Source organism: Micromys minutus, assembly GCF_963924665.1.
Source record: "Micromys minutus genome assembly, chromosome: 24".
In the NCBI taxonomy this organism is placed as follows: domain Eukaryota; kingdom Metazoa; phylum Chordata; class Mammalia; order Rodentia; family Muridae; genus Micromys; species Micromys minutus.
Window position 1 is genome coordinate 10,813,893 of NC_137959.1, and position 26,441 is coordinate 10,840,333.

The 26,441-nt window shown below is 39.2% G+C and overlaps 1 protein-coding gene across 2 annotated transcripts in view; it reads left to right on the plus strand.

Annotated features, from left to right (window-relative positions):
- PHKB (phosphorylase kinase regulatory subunit beta) overlaps positions 1-26,441 on the plus strand; it is a 180,146-nt gene that overhangs the window by 47,365 nt on the left and 106,340 nt on the right. For both annotated transcript variants that reach the window (XM_080936981.1, XM_080936982.1), the window contains exons 6-7: positions 2,352-2,432; positions 14,521-14,636. In XM_080936981.1, coding sequence (XP_080793107.1) covers positions 2,352-2,432; positions 14,521-14,636 — 197 coding nt within the window. The remainder of the gene's footprint in view (positions 1-2,351; positions 2,433-14,520; positions 14,637-26,441) is intronic.

Consider the following 26,441-nt stretch of genomic DNA (forward strand, 5'->3'; position numbering starts at 1 on the left):
GTGTACAAGTTTAATTTGCCTTTAAACAAATAAGCTTTGGGTTAGTGAGATGACCTAGTGTATAAAGGTACCTGCCATCCAATCTGATAACCTGGGAAGGGCACAACCAGCTCCAGAAGTTTGGCCGCTGACTCTGCTCATGTGCTGTGCTGTATGTGTGTGCATTGGACAAAGCTAAAATGTAATAAAGTTTAAATCCTTTGGATTCCTAAAATTATAAGAAGGCTTTAAACGTCTCACAGAGCTTACATCAAAAGAGTAGTCACTCAAAAGAATAGAATTACAGTGTTTTTCCTTTTGTTCATGTTTACTATTTTAATTTTTGGATGGGAATATGTATAATGAAACAAGTTATTAATCGATAGGTATTCTATATATTTATTCATGGTGTGTGTAGTGTCAATAAATAGATGCAATGGTTAGATCAAGGTAATTGGCACATTATTCATCTTAGACATTTAAAAATTTTTGGTATAGCAGACATTCAAAGTCTTTCTTAATAGTTATTTTCAAATACTCAATTTTTGTCAACAGTAGCTAACCTGCTATGTTAAGAACCTTTAAAATTATTTCTCCTGTTCAATCATGCCTTGTGCCAGTTCGCAAATTACCGCCCCTCTGCCCCCTTGCCCCCCCCACCCATTCACACAGAACCCCACTAGCATAGTGCTGCTTTGTCCAAGGATTTGAAAGGCACTAGTAATTTTCTGCCCCAACTTCCTGTTGTTACTCAGTGAAAACTAGAGGTAAGTTAGGGGAACACAAAGCACCAATACCCTTAGGAACTAGTCACCTTTCCATGGAAACACAAACTTATCTTGTTTACTTTTCATTCTAACTCAGGTTTACAGTATGCTGACATCATTCCTAAATTTTATTTAATAGCAGTTTCATTGAAATATAATTAGAATACCATCTAGTTTATCCATTTGAGATGTACCATTGTGTGTTTTTAGCATATTCTGAGTTGTGTAACAATTACCACATTGAAGTTTAGAACAATTCTTCATCCTCAAACTCTAAGCAATTCTTCAAATTTCACTTTTAAATGCAATCTTGTAAGATACGATGTTTGAGAACCATTTGTTGCTGTCTTCTTGGATTACCAAAGACACATTACCAAATGGTTTCAGAGTTAAGACCCCAATGGAGAGGGAGGGCAAGAAGCACATGTACTTGAGACCAGGCATGTCAGACTTGAGTAATATTTGGGGAAATGCTCATGTAACTTTTTAAATTTCTTCTGCGAAATATGGTCTCAGTAAGTACAGCTCACTGTGTAGCAGAACTCAAGCTTTCCGAGTGGTGGAATCACAGTCAGGTACCATTGCACCTGGCTGGTCACATGACCAGTGATGCTAAGGCCCACAGCGGACTTTCTACAAGGATCAGCAAGGATTCCAGTAGTGATGCCCATTCTAAATCGGACAGCAAGGTTCTCAGTTAGAGGCTAACGGGCCAAAAGCTGGGAACGAGTGCATGATGTGTGAGTCATGAGCTCTCAAGCTGAGAACACAGAGTGTAACACTGAAGCCAGAAGACGAGTGTCTAAGCTCTGGTAGAGAAAGCAAGAACTTGCACTTCTCTGCGTTTTTGTTCCACATCTGCAGACAGTGTTTTACAGGCAATCCAGGTGCTGACATTGAAAATTAATCATCAGAGTGTGTCCATATTGGAGACTGTGCTTTCCCAGTTCTTGATGTGAAATACTTATATAATCTATCATAATCTTTTATATTAGGAAGCATTGTTTTTGTTTAGATCATATAAAGCATATATTTAACAGACCACTATTTTCATGTGTTCATAACACCTTTTAATAAGTGGTTTTAAATTATACAGCATATCAATAATTATAGGTAACATGTTCTGTTTTTTCATAAATTCTGTTTGAATGAGACTGTTCTTGAGACGTGCTCCTTATTGTTTATAATGTGTTGGTGGAGGTGTGATGTCTTACTTCTTAAATAGCTTTTTCATTTACATATATTTCAAATGGATGTCATTATACTAGTTCCTCAGGGGTGAAAGTATTCCAGAAAGAAGTACTTTAGACTCCAAATTTGAAAACTGAAGGAAAGAAATGTTAGAGAAACCATGCTAAGAATTCTCCCGAGAGCCTTCTCAGACCCAGTCATGTGTTAACCAGCACAGTGAGCATGGATTTTAGCATTTCCTATGAAGTACAGGCTTTTGTGTTCTAGCTTACATTCATGTCTCTTTTATTTAGTAATGGGGAAGACATTATTTTTATCTGACACTATTGGAGAAAATGACAGCATGTATTCAATTTCATAGCGTAATATTTTCATTCTTTCCTTTACCCTTTAAATGCTGCTGTTTGCTTTCAGATAAACGCAGTCTCACTCTTCCTCCTTTACCTGGTGGAGATGATTTCCTCAGGCCTCCAGATAATCTACAACACGGATGAGGTATGATTTTTCCCACAGTTCCTGTTTCTGAACTTCATGTAGAGGATGTTCAATTTTTCCTGTCTTGAAAATGTAATTTTAGTTTGATAAAAGATGCATGTTTTAAATTCATATAATTAGATAATAGATTCTGGATTATTTATTAAATTGCTTTGTGTTAATTTTTGGTATATGAAGTGATGGGTCTCATTATAATGTATATCTATATGTGTATATATACATACATATATTTAGATAAATATCATTTTACTTCTCTCATAATGCCTCAACTTTTATTCCTCCTTCTCTTCCTACCCATTAGTCTCTTCTCTTTGTCTAGACTTCCTCCCTGTTCATAGTCCATATGTTGCATTTATGCGTCATATGTGCATATTCAGGAATTAGCACATACACAGAAACACACACATAGGTGTATATTCAACAATGTGTGTGCACGAGCTCGTGCGCACACACACACACACACATACACACACACACATACACACACACACACACACACACACACACACACACACATACACACAGTTTCCATGTTTCTTAGTTATGATTGCTGTTGCTGTGATCAAACACCATGACCAAAACTCGAGTTCTCCCAACTTTGACTTAGACTCCTAGACTGTGTATGACTGAAGGAAGTCAGGACAGGATTCACACTGGGCAGGAACCTAGAGGCAGGAGCCAGTGCAGAGGCCATGACGGTGCTGGTTACTAGTTTGCTCATCATGGCTTTTCAGCCTGCTTTCTTATAGAACCCAGGACCAACATCCCAGGTTTGACTTCACCTGCAACGGGCTGGGACCTCCTCCATCAATAAGTAAGAAAATGCCTTACAAGTAGATCTAATTGCAACTTTTTCTCAGTTAATAGTCCTCCTTCCATATTACTCATCTGTGTCAAGCTGACCATCCAGCATAACATGAAAGAGATCATGTGGTGTTTATCATTATGAGTTTAGTGTATTTGGCTTAATATAGTGATCTCCAGTTCCATCTGTCTTCTCCAAAAGACACGTGCAGTTTAAAAGCAAGCATGGCCTACAGCGGGTGACAGAACCTGAGTGAGTGCTCTGTCTCTGAGCATCTGAAGAGAAGAATGCAACTTTCAGAAAGTTTTAGTAACAGTGTAAATGCAGTGACTTTTACAGGTTTTCTCAAAAGTTTTCCACACCAGTGCTTTTTATAATCCATCCACTAAATGTCAAACAAACACACAACCTTTCATCATATCTTACTACTTTTATTTAAAAACTTAGTGTTTTCTTTTCCTTCACCAAAACAAATGTTCTTATTTTCAAAGGGAAAATCACAAGGGATTTATATTTCAGTGTTATGAAGCTTTCCTTTGGCAGGCATCATTTGAGAGGATGCACACAGGCTCACATGTGAGGAAACATACAGACACACATGTGAAGATGCACACAGGCTCACATGTGAGGAAACATACAGACACACATGTGAAGATGCATACAGGCTCACATGTGAGGAAACATACAGACACACATGTGAGGATGCACACAGGCTCACATGTGAAGATGCACACAGGCTCACATGTGAAGATGCACACAGGCTCACATGTGAAGATGCACACAGGCTCACATGTGAGGAAACCTAGTACCTTTCAATACTTGGATAGCTAGCGACCAGGAAGGAGATTTTCATCTTAGATTCATCTCATTTCTCTGTGTGTTATACACAACTAAGGTACGTGGTGTTCAGCAATGTGGTCTCATCACTACAGTTCTGGTGGACAAACAAGAAAGGCAGAAGCACATGTCGCACTGGGATTTCCGGTGCCTCCCTGACCAGGAGTGCCTGCAGAGGCCTCTGCGGTTCTTGTGTATCGTCTCATTGCTTCTGGGAGCAGATTATCTGGAAATGCAAGGCACCCTCTATTAAGTATTTTTATATTTTTTAAACTGACTTAGAAAATAGTAGGTTTCCATATTTTGTTCCATATCCCCTTTATTTTGGTTAACTGCCCTCCCCCCCATACCTTTATGTCCCTTTACCCTCTTAATACAATTCCCTGTTAAATCCTTTCCATTCCCAATAGCACCACCTTCTTCCATCTTACCTATATTCTCCTGACCCCAGACTCATGCTAATTACCCCCTCTTCAGGCACTCCATGTCAGGTGCACAGAACTAAAGAGCTAAGCCTGGCCTATGAGGGCATTGCAGCATTTCTTTCCTGGCACTCAGTTTAATGTTTTCAACTTCCTCACATCTACCTGAAATTACATTGCTTTTGTTTTCCTTATAGCCATAAGGACTTTCATTGTGTGTATGGACCACATTTTCATCATCCATTAGACAGTTGATGCCATGTCCTGGTGACCATGACGATGGCAGCACTGAATGCGCATGTGCCAGTGAAGCAGGATATGGATTTGTTTAGCCTGAAGTGAGAGAGCTGGGTTGGGTTGTCTTTTTATATATTTTCTTTTTAATTTAACTTAAGAAACCTTGAGTCTTATTCCCAAAGTGGACTCAGTAACTTACACCCTCACAGCAGTCTAAAAGCATAGCCTTCCTCACTTGTACATGAGTGTTTGTTCTAGTCTTGGTGATGCCCATTTAGACTGGGGTGAACTAGGGAGCTGTGGTGCCTTCAGTCTGCATGTCCCCGAAGGCTGAGCACAGTGAGCACCTTTCAAAGTATTTTCTAGCAATTTGTACTTTTTCTTTAAAAAAAACTGTGCTTAGTTCTATAGTCTAATTTTTAATTGCGTTATTTTCTTGATATTTTACAGTTTTAGTTTCTTCTATATTCTAAATGCCAATTCTCTGTCAGAAATAAAATGGACAAAGATTTTTCTCTCGTTCTTTCCCTCTTTTTATTTCTTATTCTCTCTCCTTTTTTCTTTTTTGGATTTTTGAGGCATGGTTTCTTTATGCAGCCCTGACTGTCCTGGAATTCCTTCTGTAGACCAGGCTGCCCTCAAACTCACGGAGACAGCCTGTAGAAATCTGTTTTCTGCCTCTCTCTCTGCCTCTCTTTCTCTGCCTCTCAGCCTCTCTGCCTCTGTTTCTCTGCCTCTGTTTCTCTGCCTCTGTTTCTCTGCCTCTCTGCCTCTCTGCCTCTCTGCCTCTGCTGGGATTAAAGGTCTACACTCCCATTTTGTAGGCTGCCTCTTTACTTATGGTTTCCTGTGCTGTAAGGCTCTGTAGCTTCATGAGACCCAACCTACCTGTTGTCATTCTTTTTACCTTTGGTACTGACTCCTATCCAGAAAATCCTCACCCGTGTGCATGTATTGATGTATGGTCTATACTTCCTTCCTCGGCTGCTTTAGATCATCAGGTCTTATGTTGAGATCTTTGATCCATAATTGTTTGGTTTCCATTTCATTAAATTCTATCTTGATTGTTATTATTTCTCTCCTGTATACTGCTTTTAGAGTTGCCTCAGTTCTCATTTTCCCAAAACCTGAAAGTAGATGTGTACATTTTTTTGTTTTAGTTTTTTCTGACTTTTGATGTGACGTTGAGTGCCGTTTAACTTCTTCTGGTGCCTTTATCGTATTCCATAGAATTGGCATATTGTGTTTTCATTTTCCTTCACTTGTAGCCATGTTTTCTATTCCCCTCTGGACCTTATTAACAGTCAGCAGCACATGGTTCAGTCTTCCTGGGTCTGTATAGTTTCTGAAGTGTTTCTTGTTACGTACCTTCATTTCATTGTGTTACACAGGCTGGAATTCAGCTCTCTTATGTTTGTTAGGGCTTCATTTGTCTGTTAATACATGACCTGCTTTGGAGAAAGTTCTGTGTTCTTGCTAACTAAAAATGTGTATTCTCTAGCATTGAGTGGAGTATGCTTTAGATGTTTCTTAGATCCGTTTGATTTACGAGTGTCATTTAACTTCAGTATTTTTCTTTGGTGTTTGTCTGGATGACCTTTCTATTGTTGAGTGTGTGATGTTGAAGTTTTCTGACTTAACTGTGTTAGGGATCATATGTAGCTTTAGATCTTTTAGTGTTTGCTTTATAAAATGGAGTTCACCTATACTTGGTGAATATGTATTTAAAAATGCAATAGTTTTTTTTAAATAATATTTTTAGTGAAAGAAAACCTAATCCAGGTCTTTTCTATTTTTATTTGTTTGTAATACCTTTCCACCCTAAGATGGTACTGTACATGATGGTAAGATAGTATTCTGAGGGGCAGCAAAAATACGTGTCCTGTTTGTTAATCTATTCTTTTAAGATGTACCTTTTTACTGACAAATTGAGACAGTTAATGTTCAGAGTTGTTTTAACAGATGTGTTTGTTCTTATTCTTTTTATTTTATGTTTCCCTAGACTGCTTTGATTAGTTACTTTGATATTATTTTCTCCTTGTAATTTCTTGTGTGTGTGTGTGTGTGTGTGTTTCCTTAGTTCCCAATATTCTTTGTAGATTTTTTTTTTTTTTTTTTTTTACTTAAGAGTTGCTTTGGTCTATTTTTATCATGGACAGTTTTGCAAGGTAGAATAATCAAGGTCAGCTAATCTGCTCTTTCAGAAGCTGTGCCTTGCCTTTACATATGTCTGCATCTTTCCTCTTGCAGCTCTCACTGTTCAAATGGCTTTCATATTCTCGACATACTCAATATGTAGAATGCTCAGACAGGGAGTTATTTTTATGTTACAAATGACTAAAGTAATTGTACTAGCTAGTTTTTTTTTTTTTTTTTTTTTTTTTTTTGGTCAACTTGACACAGCTGGAGTTATCACAGAGAAATGAGCCTCAGTTGAGGAAATGCCTCCCTGAGATCCAGCTGTAAGGCATTTTCTCAACTAGTGATCAAGGTGCAGGGGAAGGCCCTGCCCATTGTGGGTGGTGCCATCCCTGGGCTGGTAGACTTGGGGTCCATAAGAAAGCAGGCTGAGCAAACCAGGGGAAGCAAGCCAGTAAGTAACATCCTTCTGCGGTCTCTGCATCAGCTCCTGCTTCCTGACCTGCTTGAGTTCTAGTCCTTTGGTGATGAACAGCCATGTGGAAGTGTAAGCTGAATAAACCCTTTTGTTCCCAACTTGCTTCTTGGTCATGATTTGTTCAGGAATAAAAACCCTGACTAAGACAGTAATGTGTAGTGTTACTCAGGGGCTTCAAAGCTGCACATGTAGCAGTGACGCTAACTTTGGAACTGAATGGTCCAGCTAAAGATTTTATTCTCTATATTTTTAGTGTTATGTCCTTATTTCACTTGCACAGATACACAAGTCATATGAGAACGTACTATTCGAACCTTGAACTCTGCCAATAAGACCCAATATGTTCAGGTGTATTTATATATGAATGGCTCTCTGTAATTACTTAATGAATATTGTGGAGAATTTGCATGCTATACACCGATGTTGGAGAACCGGGGAAAGAGAAGAAACAGACAACCACTGTGCGCGGAGTGCAGTGGGGCAGCCAGTGGTTGAAGAAGTATTTACTCAAAGTCCTAGATGGAGTGACAACTTACACAAACCTGTGGAGAAGTGACAGACAGTGACAGAGTGTGACGTGTGCCACGCTGTGCGCTCCTTCCATGGATTCACCCCTGGATGGTGGTCGATGCTCAGAGCTTCGTATATCACTCCTGAGAGGTCAGAGGCCATGCTAACGGTCTGCAGGTTTATTTCCAGGGTGATGAGTTGCCAGGGGAGTTTGAGGTAGGAACATGTTTTAAGTTGGTCTCATTATTGAGCAACAGGTTGGATTTGAAATTGGGGAAATCAGTTCTTTTAATCACCAAGGGAGAAAAGCTGTAGCTCAGATTCATGTTTTAGCAGAAGATATTTAAGGTATGACAACAGATAAAACTCGGTACATTTAACTTACAAATGGATGAGTAGTGGAAGTGATAGAAATCACAATTACACCACCGTTGTCACCCAGCATAGCTGGCCAGGATTGTTAACTGACACATAAGTAATGGTAAGAAAAGAACTGCACGTAGCACTTAGAGATCAGCTCTGCAAATGTTAAGCTCTGAGTACCCATTAAACTCTGAAGGAAAGGGGCCGCGCAGGCGTTTGTTGGAATTGTAGGAGAGATGGCTTGATTGGTGATGAGAATTCTGGTATTAATTACATAGGACATTTAAATCATGGAGCTACATGTTACCTGAAGCATGACTGTAATTGGAAAAGAGTTGAATTCTCATCATATCAGTAGAATGTTAAAGAGGAAGAGTTAATGAAGGGAATAAAGTATAAGCTAAAGAAGAGTAATTGTAAAGGAAGGAACAGTCTCCTCGGCAGCCATAGCCAGAGGTCAGTGATGTGCACTGAAACATTACCATTGTTTTTGCACATTGTCCCCAGTGATAACAATGTACTTCACCTGCCTGTCAGAATACTTTTAAGAGTAAACGGGTAGGGGGGGAGGCACTATTTATAATTATTTAAGGATAATAGACAAATCAAGATTATGTATCACTAAGGGCATCCTTGAGATTGGTGGGAGGGATTTCAGTGGGACCAATGTCTTTTGGGGCAGAAAGAAGAAGCAAGGAAAAAACAGAAATGAAAAGCTCTTTCAGAATCATTCCTGACAAGGACCATAGCAGTGTGATAGTAGTGGGTTGGGGTGCAGTTCAGTGATGGCCAGGGCCTGTCCCACTTCCTCAGGGCCCTGAGACTTGCCTTGTTGACACATGAAGGAAACAGGAAATAACATAATGGGAACGATTGAGTACAGATGAAAAATTCACTCATTTGGAACCAAATGAACCGAGTTCTTGGTTAGCATGGATGAGGTACAGTAAGTACCCAGATGGAGGACCATTCTGTTTGTGACTCTAACGGCTCAAACTGTAACACTGTAAATGCAAAGACTGAGCCTTGTCTGATCTTATTTTCTTTATGCAATAGGAAACAAAGATGTCAGTTGGGCAGGAAACCCCCTGGGCCACAAAGGGATGGTTATGAGTATCTTAAGAAAGAATTCCAAGTGCCATGTTCAATAACTAATTTTCATCATGTGAATATATTATTCATTATTTGGATTTAGTTAATAATTTGGAATTAATGCCACAAATTAAAACACAAATTTATTTGTCTCATGTGAATGGTTTCCTGTCTAGAAGGAATTTCTCATTTATTATATTCATCTTAAATTTACTTAAGAGGAGTTTTTACATCTTCTTTCAGTCGGGTCCATAAGTTATTGTTTGAAATTAGTGAGTAACACTGTGTGCAAGTCTCAGTGCCTGTCTGAGACAGCTCAGAGGAGTCAAACATGCTGTCATGGCTGTGATCCACAGTGAAGGGATAGATGGGAGACCAGGAAGAGGAATGGAACAAGAATACACACATTTGTGTGGACGGGAACTACAGAAATCAGCACGCAAGTGGTCCTAAGGCACACACTTGCTTTCTCTAGTATCTGCTGGAAAGCAGGTGTGGAAGTTATCTACCAAGTTGTCTGAAGGCCCATTGCTGAATCTTACTTTGAGACTGATCATACACATATCCTCTGCTTAGTTACATTCCAATTTTAACATCGCCGAAGGAAGGAAGTTGTTTATCTTAACACCTATTTATGTGAAGATATTGTTTGTATAAGCAGTTTAGGGACATTAAACATCAGTGTGGCTTAATAAATTATGCCTTAGTCCTCTTTGTGAAAGAATATCATGTATTAGTCATCTTAATTACAGGGTTTTTATAGCTTATGTACATAGATGATAAAATATTTTAGTTTCATTCTTTGAGCTTTTGAAATAGGCTAATCAGAAAATGGAAGAGTCCCTAACAAGAGTCAGTGTTATCACGTTTTGTTTGTCCTAACCGCAAAGGGAAAATTATATGATAACTCCTAATGTATAAGAAACTCTAGGAATTTAGGACTACAACAGTGTTCTTTAGTCATCAATATGCAGGGAAAATGATGTCATTTTACTGTGATGTCATTTACTATGTAATTTTTGGTTTTTTTTTTTACATTATTTAGAAAATTAGTACATCTATGTTTTCTTGGCATCTTAGGGTCTTCAAATGTTTTATTCAGTTGCAGAGATACTATCTTGCATAATTTTATACATCCGAAAACAAATAACTGTAAATGTGCGGCTAGAGAGGTGGCTCAGTGGTTATGTTTTCTCTCCAGCACCACATGACAACTCACAACTGCTTGTGAGGGTGGTTGCAGGGGATCTGGCACCTCTGCTGACCGTCACATCTGTGATGGTGTATATGCAGGCAAAACATTTAAACACACGAAATAGAAAGATATCTTTAAAAATATAAATCCATCTACTGTATGATTGTTCTTTTCTGTCCTGTTCCAAGTATTAAGTCACATCTTATGGTTAATACACAAACTTCTTTTTCTATGGAGGGAAAGGTCCATTTCCCTTATTTCAACTTCCATAATATTCCTTCTCAGTTCACACTCCTACATCCTCTAATGCCTTTCCCATTCTGATCTTGAACCTGAAAATTTGTGACATCTATAATTGTTTTAATGCCTAGTCTTGCTTCAGGGTTTTGTTTCAGTTTTGTATTTTGGTTTCATTGAGAGAAAGATAAAGAAAGTGGACAATTTAACTAATATATTCAGTCATCCCAGGTTTCAGGTCTCTTCTCACAGGAACGCTGGTGCTGATGTCTGCGTGTGTGGTGCAGTTTGCTTGTATCGTTTCTTTCCTCTCTGCAGACTGTATTGTTCATAATATATGACTCGTGATGGTTTCACTGTGTTAATTGATGATTAATGAACTTGTACTTAAATGACTTGGCTGTGTGTTGGGGGTGGAGGCTGTTCCAGATCCAGGCACACCTCCCAACTGTTATCCTCAGTAGCCTGATGAGACCTGAGTTTGGCTATTTAGAGTCAGGCCAGATTCAGGAATAGCCAGTTTATGAAGCAGATTTGGAGATTTCATTGAGCATGAGAATTAGCAGAGAAGTGGGCACTCAAAAGAAAGTAAACCATGCCTAAACATGGAGGGATGTTCCTCAAGTGAGGTCTGTGGCTTAGTGTTTTTACAGCAGCCAGATGGAGAACCATGGTGGAGTTTGAAGTTACTGTCTTATCACTGGGTGATTCCTGAGGGGTACCTTGGGGGTTTGATATAGATAAGGTAACCACAGGGACACTGGAAGTTAGGGTGTCTTGAATATCCATAGTTCTGTGAGAATTCTTAGACAATGTCCTAGAAAAGGAATGAGTCTCTACCGAAGGCCATATACAGTCAGACTTTAAACCCTGTTCATTGCTACTGTGACATAAAATGCCTACACAGGAAAGGAATGGTAACTCTGAGTACAATTATTTTGCACTCATGGGGCACCATGTGACTGCCATGATATCCCTCTAGAGGTCAAAGGACAACACATGGGAGTGAACTCCACCATTTGGGTTCAGGGATAAAACTCAGGGTTTCAGGTTTGGCATAAGCACCTTTATCTGTTTAGTCATATTGCTGGCCCCTCAAATGCTGTGTGCCAGAATTCTTGCTTGATGATGAACTCTTTCCTCTGTCACCATAATTTCCATGTCTTCCTGTCCTCCTGTCTCTGCCTTTGCAGAAGTCCTCTGTGTTTTGGGGACCAGGGCATAATTTGGAAGCTCTCATAGCTAGCACATGACTTAGTTTCCACTCAATGCATTAATGGCTAGCTAAGACTGTATTACCTGTTAGAACTCTGCAAACAAATACCTACTGTATACCAATCCTCAAGAACTGATTGACTATGGATGTGACAGACCTATTATGTAACTTTGCAGCTTCCTGTGACAGTGTAATTTACACACACACATGCACACGCACATATATATATATATATATATATATATATATATATATATATATATATATATATATATATATATATATCAATACTGCCATGAATTATCTTCTGATGGATATTTATTCCTGGTTTTAGTGGGATACTTGAGTTTTTAAAGTTAAGCTCTTATCTTGACATTGCTGTCATTTTGTTAATTTTATGATAAGGCAATGAATTTATGATTGATCTGAATCAGTATCTTTAATTTTTTTTTATTAAAAGAGTTATATTCAGATTTTAGAGTATTACCTCTATAATTTTTGTTGGCTATGTTAATTTTATCATATTTTTAAAAGTGTTAGTAATTTGCATTTCAATCTAGCTTGTAAATTATGCTTAACCATGACATACTAGGTCAACTCATGTTTTTATATGATTTAGCATCTTAAATAAACAATTATTTACTGTATTTACTGTTGCTATATAATAAGATGACTGAGGAGACTTGGTGTTTGATTTGTTTTTAATCCCAAGCTGCTTTAAAAAAAGTGACAAATTAAAAGTTTAATTAAAATAAGAAGAGGAATATCAGCTTCTTTTTGTCACACATACATACATAAACACTCACACACATGCACATATACTCATAGTACATATGTACTCATGCATACACACATGCACACATAAGCACAAAATAAATACTGTTCAGATTATAGTAACTCCAGCAGGACTTGAGACAGAACTTCATAATAATCACAGTATTTTTCCAATAACATGGATATTCACACAAAATGAAATATATAGGCAGAAATTTCATCGCAGTTTCTGGTTTTGCTGAAGAATGAGTTAAAGAAAAGCCCATTTTGAGAGCTGGTGGTATTTTACACCTACAGACAGGAGGAGACAGACATGTACATTAACTAGAGGTGGTAGGAGGGTACCATAGGAACAAAAGGGTAATGTGCTGTGTCTGTGGCTTTAAGAACAATGAGAACTATTAGCTAGTGCGTCCTTTTGAATTGAGGTTGATGGAAAATTCATTTTTTAAAAATGCATTTTAGTTGGGAATGAGCAAGGCTAGCATGGGTGAACCACTTGGAACACAAGGCACCAGTCAGAGGTTAATTTAATACACAGAGCCCCGTGAGGAGCATGGTAGATGAAGAACGGCTGGAATGTCTACCATGAAATCACAACACTGTCAGGATTCACAAAACAGTTTTGACTAAATGATGTGAAAAATGGCTGACTGTGGTTTTGGAACAAGGACAAGAAGAGAAAGAAGACAGAGCACTATTAAGACATACCAGATGTAGCTAACATCTGATTGCAGTCATTAACGGTTGGAGAATGAGAGAATATCACTTCCAACTGTTTTGAAAGGACCACTCAGGACCTGTATAGAAGAAATTGGCTTTACTGTCAGCAAAGGATTGAAGAAAAGAGAAATGGAACACAAATCAGACTGACAGTCCCCAGGTTGCTGCTGTCTTTGTGGGAATGCAGTAGAGGGGTCATAGCTCGCTCAGGTGGCTTCCTTTATCTTGGTGCAGCTCTCTTTAGTTTCCCTTGTCCTGCACAGCTTCCAACTATACGCTGTGTTCATAATCAGGACCTATAGTGACAGAAATGAAAGGAAGGAAAATTAACTTTCCGGAAGTGTGGATTCAAACCTTCAGGTTGATCAGCATGGGACCAGAATTTTGCAGAAAAGGAAAATCCTTTTTTCTTTTTAAAAGGCTATTGTTTTTTACTCGTTAAAGCTTTACAGTTAATGTGTCTATGTTTTATATAGTCATTTTAGTTTCTAAATATTACCCAGTATTAAATATGTTCTATGTTTTACTTAGTTCTTATGATGTATAGCTCTCATAAGCAATAGTATTACCTCGTTGAAGAGTTATAGTTGGAACATTGAAAGGATTTAAATTTTTTTCTGTATTGTATAATATTAATTAGGTTCTCAGCAAAAGTAGGAATTGTATTTGGAAAACTAAGTATAAGAGAGGACCGTAGTAATGTAATAATGACAAGAATCAACATATTAATAAAGTACTCTAGGGTCTGGGGTATAGCTTAGTGGGGAGAGTGATTTTTTTATTGTGCACAAGGCCCTGATTTTTATCTCCAGCACCCACCCACCCCCACTCGCTGTGGCATTTGCCTATGGTCTCAGCACTTTGGAAGAAAGACCAGAGTTCAAGGTCATCCTTGGTTACATAGAGTTAGAGGTCAGCCTGCAGTACAAGTCTGAGTCTAAGAAAAAGAAGGGAAGACAGTATTCTCTGCTCAATAAGTTCATAGTGTGATTTCAGATGGTCTGCAATTATTCTTCTTACTATTTTATGACTTCTCTTGTTTTATTTCTTTTTCTTTTAGGTCTCTTTTATTCAAAACCTTGTGTTTTGTGTAGAGAGAGTTTACCGGGTTCCTGACTTTGGTGTCTGGGAAAGAGGAAGCAAATACAATAACGGCAGCACAGAACTGCACTCAAGGTACTGCTCAGCTTTGAGGAGGCTCAGTGCTGTTTACCAGTGTCGACTTAGACAGCAAATTGTGACTCCAAAGGCTTAGAGTGCATCTGTCGACTCTGTGTTGATTCTCATACAGCTTGTTTTCCTGTTTGCAATCCAAGTAGGATTCACGTACAATGAAAGCAGTGTTCTTAGCAACATAAACTGATGCCTGTGTCCCACTTCTCGCCCACAGTTCATTTCTCTTTTTAGCCATAGCCTGGCCTTTCTGGTCAACCATTTTTTGTTTTCCTCTGTAACTGCATTATTTAAAATATCAAGATGTCCAGATACCAGCTATGCATGCATGCCTTTGATATTCCTTTCCATGTTACAGACATCATTTCTACCTGAAACGCAGGCTTCATACTTTTCAGAAAAGGCTAGTGTTCTTTGGTTGGACTGCCATTGCCATGTTGAGCTGTAACTTGTGTTTGAAATTAGCAATGGTAGGTAATGGACTGAGGTTGGTAATTTATGACATCTCTGTACTTGTTGTTGAGGAAATAGCTTTAACAGCTGATGACACCATTTATTTATTCTTATTATTTATCATGTCCTGGAGGTTCTCCTTCAGCTGACTAAAAAGGAGTCTGAGTCCCTGGGCTCTGCTCTTTTTTTGTAAGGTAGGTGGTGCACTGAAAGAATTTAAGCAAACATTTTCACTAGAGGTCAGTTTGAATTACCAAGGCTGAGATGAAGAGTAGAAACAAGTCTAGAAGATACTGGTAAAGGGATCTGCATCACTGGGACTGGAGACAGGACCTGAGACCCCTTCCTAGCATCCATTGTCTGGTGGCTCACAGTCTCTTGTAATCTGATACCCTCAAGGAATCTGCACTCATGTGCACATAAACCCAATTAGGCACACAGACTTAATTAAAAATAATAAAATAAACATAGAGTATCTGCAACTTTGTATGTTTTGATCAATGACTAGTAAGCTAATGTAACATACTTATTTAAGAACTCCCTCTGGATCCTAGCTGTGTAAACTTGAACAAGTTATAGCATCTTTGTATGCCTCTGTTTCATCTTAAAATGAAGTTGTTACCTTACAGAGTCGCTACAATAATTTCAATATGCTGTGCATCTTGAAAGGCTGGCCTTAGTGTGAACTAGATGCTGAAATGTTGCTTATTTAAGAACATTTCAGTACAAAAGACTGAAATAAAAAGCACTGTCAGATTAATCCCAGAAAGCTAATGCATAGAGAGGCTCTATAGATTTCTATTCACACGGAACGTCATTACAGGTAGAGCAGAAAAGTACCAGTCATTGAACTTAGGGAAGTAGGAAATCTTGTGGGAAACTCCATTTAGACATCAAGTCTGGTGAATATTAAACAACGTAATATGATTTATTTCCCATCATCTAAATTAAATCTCCAACATCCAGAGAGCAGTTAAATCATATGAGAGGAAATGGATCTGCGTAGGTAGTGTTGGTTATCATCTTTCCTTTTAGTATATTTGCCCCTTCTGTGGTTTTTAGTAACCATGTAGGAATATGCTAGACTGGTTTCTCTGTATTATTTCATCCTGAAATATTAGAACTAAACTTCTTTCCCATATACAAAAACTATCTTAAACTCTGAAAGAACTCCAGGTTCTCTATTGACATTGGACATCTTAAGATGCCATTAATGAACACACAGAGACTTCAACTGGTTTTCTTCTACCTCAGATGCCAGACTTTAATTCAAGGGTTAGGAAATTATCACACAAGGTTCTCCGCTATTCTTTTCATGAAAAATTAAATTAAATTAAATTTAACTGTAGTCGGGAGTTTTATTCAACTGGGTAAATAATGAAGTTTGCCATTTGAGGCTGTGTATGAATTTAAAATCTGCCCAGAGAATTTTATTTGTTCTTACACACCCTCCAGCTCTACAGTGATTCATAACTATTATTCACATACGCCCATGTTTGGTGTGTCATCTTTCAGGCTAAAGGAACACATTTTGAAACAGTAAAGCAACTGCACCTCGTGGTGTTCACGGAGACAGCGATGGTATTAGTGGCAGACAACCAGTATCTTCTGTCCTGTGTTGTAAAATACAGAGTTAATTTCAGCTCGGGGTCGCAACTTGACCCCCGTTGACTTCTGTAATAGGACCCCTCAAGATTAAGTGAAGCCTGCTTAGATCTGTTCACCACCACCAAACTCGCCAGCCTTTCTGTGTCTGCAAGCTTTTCTCATTACTTCAGATTGCTTTGCATTCATCTGTGTCTGGATTCTGGGGACACTTCTGGATAAAAATATAGATTGAACAGACCATAAGAAGACCACGTGTTTAATATACTTACTCTACTGAATGTCAACGTTTTGCATTCTAGTACTTTGTAAATTATCAGCTGTTTGTCCTCATAAAATGTCATTGCTGACTGGGAGCTGTTTAGTGCCACAGGAATATAACTGCACCACATATTGCTAGCCTGAGAAAGGATAAAAATGTTAAGTAAGTTTTCTACTGAATTGCTTTCCTTTTATATCACTGTAAAAAAAAAAAAAAAAAAAAACCAAACAAACAGACTAGTGTGTTAGTCACTGTTCTATTGCTGTGAATCGACTCTATGACCTAGGAAACTCTAAAGGAAAACATTTATTTGGGGCTGGCTTTCAGTTTCAGAGCTTTAGCCCATTCTCATTGTGGTGGCGAGTATGGCTCTGGAGCAGTCGCTGAGAGCTTTGCATTTCTTTCTTCTTCTTTTTTAAAAATTTCTTTTAGTACAGAGTAGAGTTTATTCAGGGCATGGGGAGGGAGTTAATAGGGTAGTAGGGGAGAGAGAGGAGAGAGGAGTAGAGAAGCAGAGGCCGGCCATGAGCATGTGGAGAGAGGTGGGGGGAAGGGAATGGAGAGAGGAGAGACAAGGTGGGGGGAGAGCAAGGGCACAAGAGGGCAAGAGAGAGGGAGCTTTCCATTTCTGATCCTCGGGCTGAGGGGTGGGGGTGGGATGGGGGGGAGGGGGGAGCCTGGCTTAGGCTTTTGAAACTTCATAGCCCAAACCCAATGACTTAAGTCCTCCCAGGAGGCCACACCTCATAAGCCTTCCCAAACATCATTCCTTGGTGACTAAGCATTCAAACATAAGAGCCAGTGGGTTCCATTCTCAACCAAATCACCACAACTATTAAATCCAACAGGAAGCTTTAGCCATTTATCTAAGTCCCACTGAAATAACATCCTTAGCTTTCTAGGTAGGGCTTTAGTGAACAGATCTATTGCTGGGCTTGGGGAGATTGCTTCTTTGTCTTAGAATTACTTGAACCTGTTTTGATAACCACATCACACGTCAAAATGTAGGATACGGTGGTACACCGGGGAGACATTAGTGTATACATCCTTGGGGCTTGATGCTCAACAGCCTGGCAGACTTGGGAAGGTTCAGGCCAGTGAGAGGACTTGTCTCTGAAACAAACAAACAGAACCAAAACCCACTGCTCCCAGTTCCCGGTCACTGGTTCTCTCTTGCTGACTTTCCCTCTCTGTGCTTTGAGGAGTTGAACGGGAAGCATGACTCTGGCCCGAGCTCTGGCTCTTCTTTTTTGTGTCACACTGGGTGACACTCCTCTAAGCTGTACTTTGTATGCAGTAAAGCTGCTGTCTCTGAACCAGCAAAACACACATTTCTGGTGTTCAGAACCTACGGTCCTACTCTGTGGCATCTACACTTGATCAGCCCTATAATAGTTGCAGTCTGTGGCGCTGAAGAGCTGCAGAATAGATATTTAAATCCTTTACAGAAGGAGACAATAATATTTGGAGGAGGCATAATTAATTCTTTCCCCTTTAACTTAAGTAAGAATAGGATCAGAACTAGATTCCAGGTTAAGACCATCAGGGTGGAAACTACACCCCACGTGTCTGGCTCCAAGGTCATTTCCACTCACGTGTTAACATCCACTCCTCTACAGGCTAAACCCACTTAATATGTTTTAGATAAAGCTTAGATTGTTGTGTTCTGTACATGGTATTCATCATCCATTTGTCTGAACTTGGTCTGAGCCTTTCAGGGCTGTGGCAGAAGGTTCTGGTAATCAGTCCAAATCCACCCCTTTTCTTCAAGTGTTTGCTAAGGAGCCATTGCGGGCCCAGACTATTTCCCCGTGCTTTTTCACTGACTTAGCTTTTTCTAGGCCTGAGCTTCTTTCAGCGTCTCCTGGGACAACTGGGATGATACCAGACCATGTTCCTTCCTTTTGCCTTGTGATCGTTCTCCGAGGCCTGTATTAAATGCTCAAAGAGCACTTCGGTATCTATTTATAGCCGGAGCTCTCAGCTCCCAGCCACAGCCAACTAACCTCACACTGCCTCTGGGGCTGCATTTAAACCTATAACTTCTTCATTTTGGTGAAGATTCAAGTCTTACTTATAAAGTATCCACTGAATCCTAAGGCCTAACCTTGGGGGAAAGTTTTCTGAGCATTAACTCATGAATAGACTCTGATGTTCAACCCCACCATCTCCTTGCTTCTTCAGTAACTCTAGTATTTGAGATTAAAGATGGCCTTAAAAGCAAAACAACTAAAATTGATTTTAATTTTTTTCAAGTTTTATATTGTGTTCTCAATATTTTTAGTAAAGTAATAAACAATACAATATTACATATGTAGCAGTTTAAGATTCCTTTAGAGACCATTTGATTCCTGTCGTATTTATTGTTTAAGGCAACCGCTTGCTTTTTTTTCTTTTTCTTTTTCCTCTTTTTGTTATTATTTTTTATTCTTCTCCCAGGCATTATATTCTTGTGGCACTTTCCCCTCCTTTCTCTCCTCCTAGTTCCTCCTTTCCAGTTCCACCCCCCCATCCACTCTTCCTGCATTTCTCTTCAGAAATGGGCAGGTCTCCCGTGGAGATCAACCAAACATGCCATATGGAGTTGCCTTAAGAGAAGGCACCCCTCCAGTAGGAGGAAAAGTGTCTCAAAGGCAGGCAAAAGAGTCAGAGGTGGTTGATTCTGTGGGTTTCCCTGTAGTGTCCTTGATCTCTCTGGTGTGTATAATCCTTCTTCCCCCTTTTCCACAGGATTCCCATGTGCTCTGCCTGTTCGGCTGTGAGTCTGCATCTGTTTCCATCAGATGCTGGGTGAAGCCTCCTTGATAAGGACTAGTCTCTCCAACCTCTGGGTTCAGATCCTCCCTCTCATGGCATGGGTCTCAAGCTGGACCCCGTCATTGTCCACTTCACAATTTCTGCACCACCTTTACCCCAGCACATCTTATAGGCAGGACAAATTGTAGGTTGAAGGTTTTGTGGCTGGGTTTTGTGGTTGAAGGTTTTTCAGGCTCCATTTCGCCTATTGCTAGGAGTCTTAGCTAGAGTCATTTTTGGAGATTCTTGGGAGTTTTCATCACACTAGGTTTCTAGCTTGTCCCTGAGACAACCAAAATCCAGTAGTTTCTCCCAGGATACTCGCTCTCTCTTTCTGTTCTTCCCTAATTTGATCCCTCCTGTTCCTGTTCCTGTTCCCACCCACCCCCAGCCCACCTGTGACAGCTATTCTATTTCCTCTTCCTAGGGAGATTCATGTCCCCCATTGAGCTGTCCTTTTCACCTATTCTCCTTGAGTCTGGATTGTAGCACAGGTTTGTTTTTTTTTTTTTTTTTTTTTTTTTTTTTTGAGACAACATCTCACAAGTAGCTCTGGTTGGCTTCTGCCTCCTAAGTGCTGGGATTAAAGGAGTGTACCACTGTGCCTGGCATAGTTAGTAATTCTCATGTAATTTGTTTTTGTTTTGTAATTTGACTCTTATAAAAGCTCTCTCCATCCATCCTGCTACATTTTCCATACTGATCTGTGCATGGTCATCAGTATATGTGCAGTCCTGTAAAGTCCTTGTCCCATAAATATGACTGAACAGCTTGAGGAGTTAAGGCCAACCTGAGTAGGAGTTTGTGAGCCTGGTGCTGTGCCTGGCAGGATGTAGGTTTCCTGGTATACTTTAAATTACCTAGCTCCAAGTCTATCATCTTCTCTAGGAATTTTTGCTTTAATAATAAACTACTTTTATTAGAACACCTTGCCATATTTTACTCTCTTAAATGAATGCTAGAGCAAAGCATGTGCTATCCGCTTGTAAGTATCTTATCAGTGTATGTTCTATTGAACAATCACCTGATTTAGTCAACAAGCAATAATAGAATCATTAATTAATTCCTTGTGCCATTGAAGTGTTTCTTAATTCTTTTAACAGCACTTATTACTTGCCAGCACAATGTAAGCACACAATAGAAATAAGTTGCTATTGCCAGAGATTTGAATAACAAGTGAATTAAAAATTAGTGTACTTGTCAATTTTTAGTATTTCTAATTACTTAATATATTTGGAAAGGAGATTAAAATATAAATAACCAGTGAGCGTGTATTTTAATCAAGGTGCAGCGTTTGCTTGTTTTGTACGACCGTTTCCAATTTTGTTCTACAGCCATTCATTCTCGCTCTCCCCAGCCTCACTGCCTTTTCTATGTTTACTGAGAGAGGGGTGTGAGTCCCAGCTTTTAAACTTAAATTGTGCTTCTGACTTAGCCTCCTGAGTATTTGAAACCCATGCTAAGCAAAACAATTGTGAAGCAAAAAAAAGTTAGAGGATTCACAGTTTATAACTTTTGTGCTTACTAGAAAGACAGGCTGGTCACTGAGACTTACAGTGTCAGCATCTGGAAGTTGGAGACAGAGGTAGGAGGATCAGGAGTTCAGGTTCTTGGCTACAGAGTCCATTTAAGGCTGGCTTGGGCTACAATAGACTCTAAGTCAAAAAATAGAAAGATAAAATATCCCCCTCCCAATTAAAACAAGACTAACTACAAAGCTACAGTAATTTAAGATTGTATGATTTGTCCATACAAATAAACATAGAGATCAATAGAATTAATAGTCCAGAGATAAATCCATTCATATAGGGTCAATTCGTTTTTATAGTACAATGACCCAATTAAAAATAGTCTTTTCAGTGTGGAGTCATGGGACCAGTGGATATCCACATGTAAACCAATAGATCTGGATCTTACCTCATTCCATGTACAGAAATAAGAATTGATTTAGCTCAGGGACTTTATATAATAGGAGCTACTGTTGATGGTTAAGAAGCTAAGCGGAGCACTTGTGATCTAGGATAACATGGTAGGTTCTGAGATCTGGGGCCTGAAACACAAGTATCACAAAAGGAGGCAATGTTCCATATAAGTTTGTGTGTAGTGAAAATTTTCTAGGCTTAATGCATAGTATTGGGCATTATCTGCATATTTATTATATGCATTATATATAATATATTAATATCATAGTTACATGGCTGAGTTTTATCCAGAAAATTCTAAATTTTTCTAGAATGCCTATGTAGAGTTGCATTTTCGCCAGTGGAATGATGTGTGTGTCTCTGTCTTGCTGTCATCAGTAATTTTTATTTTAGTTACCTTGGCTGGCTTATAATGATGCCTGATTCTGATTTTATTTGGATTTCCCATTGGCTTATAATGTTGATATCTCTTATGTGTTTAATTGTGGTCTATATATTCTTTTTGGTAAAAATGTTTCTTTATATATTTTTGTTGGTGTTCTAGTTAGAATTTTTTTGCTGATTTTTGTGAGTCCTGTATATATAGTCTATATGCCAGGCCGTATTTATTTGCTTATTATTTATTAAGATAATAGATATTGAACCTAGGACCTCATGCACATTAGGCAAGTTCTCTGCACTGAGTCATACCCACAGACAGCCCTTATCCTAATCTTTAAAAAAGTATCATCCTGAGTGAGGTAACCCAGTCACAAAAGAACACCCATGGTATGTACTTACTGATAAGTGGATATTAGCCCAAAAGCTCGGAATATCCAAGATATAATCCACAAACTACATGAAGCCCAAGAAGAAGGAAGACCAGGATGCTTTAGTCCTTCTTTGAAGGGAGAACAAAATACTCATGGGAGGAAATACAGAGACAAAGTGTGGAATAGAGACTGAAGGAAAGGCCATCCAGAGACTGCCCCACCTGAGAATTCATCCCATATACAGTCACTAAACCCAGAGATTATTGCAGATGCCAAGAAGTGCTTGCTGACAGGAGCCTGTTACAGCTGTCTCCTGAGAGGCTCTGCCAGAGCCTGACAAATACAGAGGTGGATGCTCAAAGCCAACCATTGGACTGAGAATGGGGACCCCAATGGAGGAGTTAGAAAAAGGACTGAAGGAGCTGAAGGAGTTCTTAACCCCATAGGAAGAACAACAGTATCAACAAATTAGGTACTCCTCAGAGCTCCCAGAGAATAAAACACCAACCAGAGTATACATTGGGGTACCCATGGCTCTAGCCACATAAGTAGCAGAGGATGGCCTTATAAGGCATCAAGGAGAGGATAGGAGAGGAGAGGCCCTTAGTCCTGTGAAGGCTAGATGCCCCAGTGTCTGGGAATTCCAGGGTGGGGAGGTGGGAGGGAGTGAACAGGGAGATGGGACACTCTCATAGAGGCAGGGAGAGGGGGGATGGGATAGGTTGATTCTGGAGGGAAAACCAGGAAAGAGGATAGCATTTTAAATAAATAAAGAAAATATCTAATTAAAAAGAAAGAAATATATTATGTAACATGGTCCTATATTTGTCATTGTAAATAAAGTAATAATAAAAAATAAATAAATGTTTTATTTTATATGTATCTGTGCACTACCCACATGCAAGCGACTGCAGAGGTCAGACGAGGCTTTGGGTTCTGGTTGGGGCTGCCATGTGTGTTCTAGGAGCCAGACTTTCTGGAAGAGTGGTCAGTGCTGCTGAGTCATCTTTCCACCCGCTTGTCCTGATACTAAGAGGCTTTGTAAAGGAAACCTTTTTAATTCCAGCGATGTGCAGGCCAGCCATTATTTTATGCTTCATGCTCTATTTGTTTGATCGTTCTTAGCCTAGTCATTGCTGAAGATTCCCTCCCTCACCCCCATCCTCCACCCCCAGTTTCATAGTTTTGCATTCCTGATCCACTTTCAGGTAATTTGATATGAAGTGTGAAGCTTAGGTTGAGATTGAGAGACTGTTTTTCTTTCTTCGTGTGTCTGGAAACTGAGCTCCCAGCACTGTTCCAGACTGTCTTCTTTGAAACCCCTTTCCCACTCTTCACAAGACAATGAGGTAGTGGATAGCTTATACAATAAACTCAGAGCCTAGCACAAAAAATAACCGTAATGACTTGATTGATGACACGGGCATTGGCCTGATGATGGCACAGAAGTGATTGTGCCTACAATGCCACCTGATGACCACCGGTCGATCTCTGGAAACTGCAATACAAAGAAAGAACTTACTAATAAAAGCTGTTCTTTTCCCACCACACAAGTGGCATGGTGCACAGGCATACACATGTACGGCACACAGTGATATCTGCGCTCCCACACACACATACACAATACACATGTGTAAACAATCTACGGAACACTGTGATATCTGCGCTCACACACACAAATATACAATACACATGTGTAAACAAATTGGTTTATTTTTGATCACGTTTAAGTGGGCATATGTGTCTCATCTATTTCTGAGTTGTGTGTATACCTTCTATGAGTTCCAAGAGACTCCAGTACACTTAGACAGCAGTGTAATAATTCTGAAATGGAACCGCCTGATTCCTCCACTTTCACTTGTTGCTTTAAAATTATTTTTAATATTTCAATTCAAATTTAGAGAAATCTTGTCAGTATCTACACAGTCTTGTTGGAATTTGAATGGTGATACCTCTTTACCACACTGTTCCCTTGGTTGTGCCTTTGGAGCTGCAGACCAGCTGTAGGGTGTCTGTAGATCAAATTATCTTCTTAGTTTCTTAAGAACTTTTCTTATGAGTTTTTTTGTATGCAAGTGACTTTTTTTTTTGTAGATTCCTTTTCTCCATTGTTTGATACAACCATATGTTTTAAGAATGTTGATATGATAAATCACATTGATTGGCCTTCTTATTATTAATTCCGGCAGTTATCTTGTAAATCCCACTTATTTATTACAAAAGTTGATGTCACACCTTGTTGAATGATGTTGAGGATTTCAGTGTGTTTGCCCAGGAAAGCTACATAGGGCATAAGGATCTATAGATTTCACTTTATATCTTATGTATATCTTTTATTCTTGGTAATTATATGGGAAAATTGTGTTCAGTTATTATTTAATTTAAATATTTCATAGAGATCTAATGAAATCCTTCAGTCCTCTAGATTTTGTCTTGCCCATTTTTCTCCTTTCTCTAATGAAAATATTACATCACTTTATGTCCTTGCTCCAATGCCTCCCACGCCTTCCATTTCCTCTCCAGTTTGTGGCTTCCTTTTCTGGAATTACTATTATTACATACATAAGTGGATACATAAATATAAACACACCATACTGAGGCTGTTTAGTGTCGCTTGTACATATATTGTTTTAGGGCTGACTTCTTGGTGTGGTAACCATTTAAGGGGCTCATCCCTGGAGACAACTCATTCTCCATCACTCGGCAGTTGTTAATCACCTGTCACTCTTTATCTAAGGTTGGCCCGACTAGAATTCCCCTAAGTTGTCATGTCAACTGCCATTGTCACCAGTCAGGTTTTGCTTAAGGAGCCATACTGTTGAGATCTCATAGGTGTAGCTTCCCTGCCATATGTATAGGACCGAGTCCACACTTTTTTTCTCCTTCCTCCTGAGGTTACTTGAGAGTTTGGTGTAGGAGTTCTGTTGTAGATGTATTCACTGGGGTTGGACACCCCGTGGTCAGATCAGTTGCTCTCTGCATTTTGACCAGTTGTGGCATTCTGTCTCCATCTGCTGCAGAAAGAAGTTTCTTTGATGGAGGATGAGACCTATGCCTATCTGTGAGCAGAAGGATACATATTCAGAATGCCCTTAGGAAGGTAGCAACAGAAGTTCTCCTACGATCCATTACCTCACTAGGTTGGCTAGATACCAGACACGATTTCTTTCCTGATCATCAGGCTTTAAGACCAAGTAGACAGCTTTTGGCTACTATCACAATATAAATGCTACTATTATACCTTGAAGCATACTTTGCCCTGTTCGTCACTGATGTGATTTGTAGATGTCACAGCTAGGCAGGACTACTGATGGTGTTCTTCTTCCCTTAGCTGCTTGTATAGCATCTTCTCACACTGTGAAAGCTGGTCTTCAGGAAGGAAGTGCTGGGGTCAGGTCAAGCTTGAATGCAAGTCTTGTTTCCAAACTCTGGTGGTGTCTTTAGCAACCTTCTGTTTCTAGAAGGCATCAAAGGGCAGCAGTCATAGCCTGTTGGTACTGTTTGGGGAGTCTCTTGGACTCCCATGCCAACAACTCAAAAGGAGGTTTCTCATGACTGATGCTGAGATCTTTATTATACACTCTATGGCTCTGGGGAAGGATTATCTTCCCAAATGGCATAACCATAATTTAATTCAAATATATTATATATATATAAACATATTACGTTAAACATATATTACATATCATTTTAGGTTAGTATTAAATAATGTAATCTCCTATGACTATTTCAAACATCCTTAATGTTATTTCTTTCTTCCTCCTCCTTCATGTTGTCCCTCTCCCAACCAGTTTATTAATTCCATATTGAGAAAATAGTGGTAGTTTTTGTTTTCCTGTTTTTCTGGGAACTGGGTGCTTTCTGAGTTGTCAAATTTATGTATGTAGAATTATTCAGAATATTTTTATTTATTTGATGGAGAGTTTGAATCTGGGGAATGTTTTTCATATACATATACATGCTCATGCCTGTCTTTCTAGAGATTTCTCACTTTTATTTAGTGATAATTCTTTTTAAA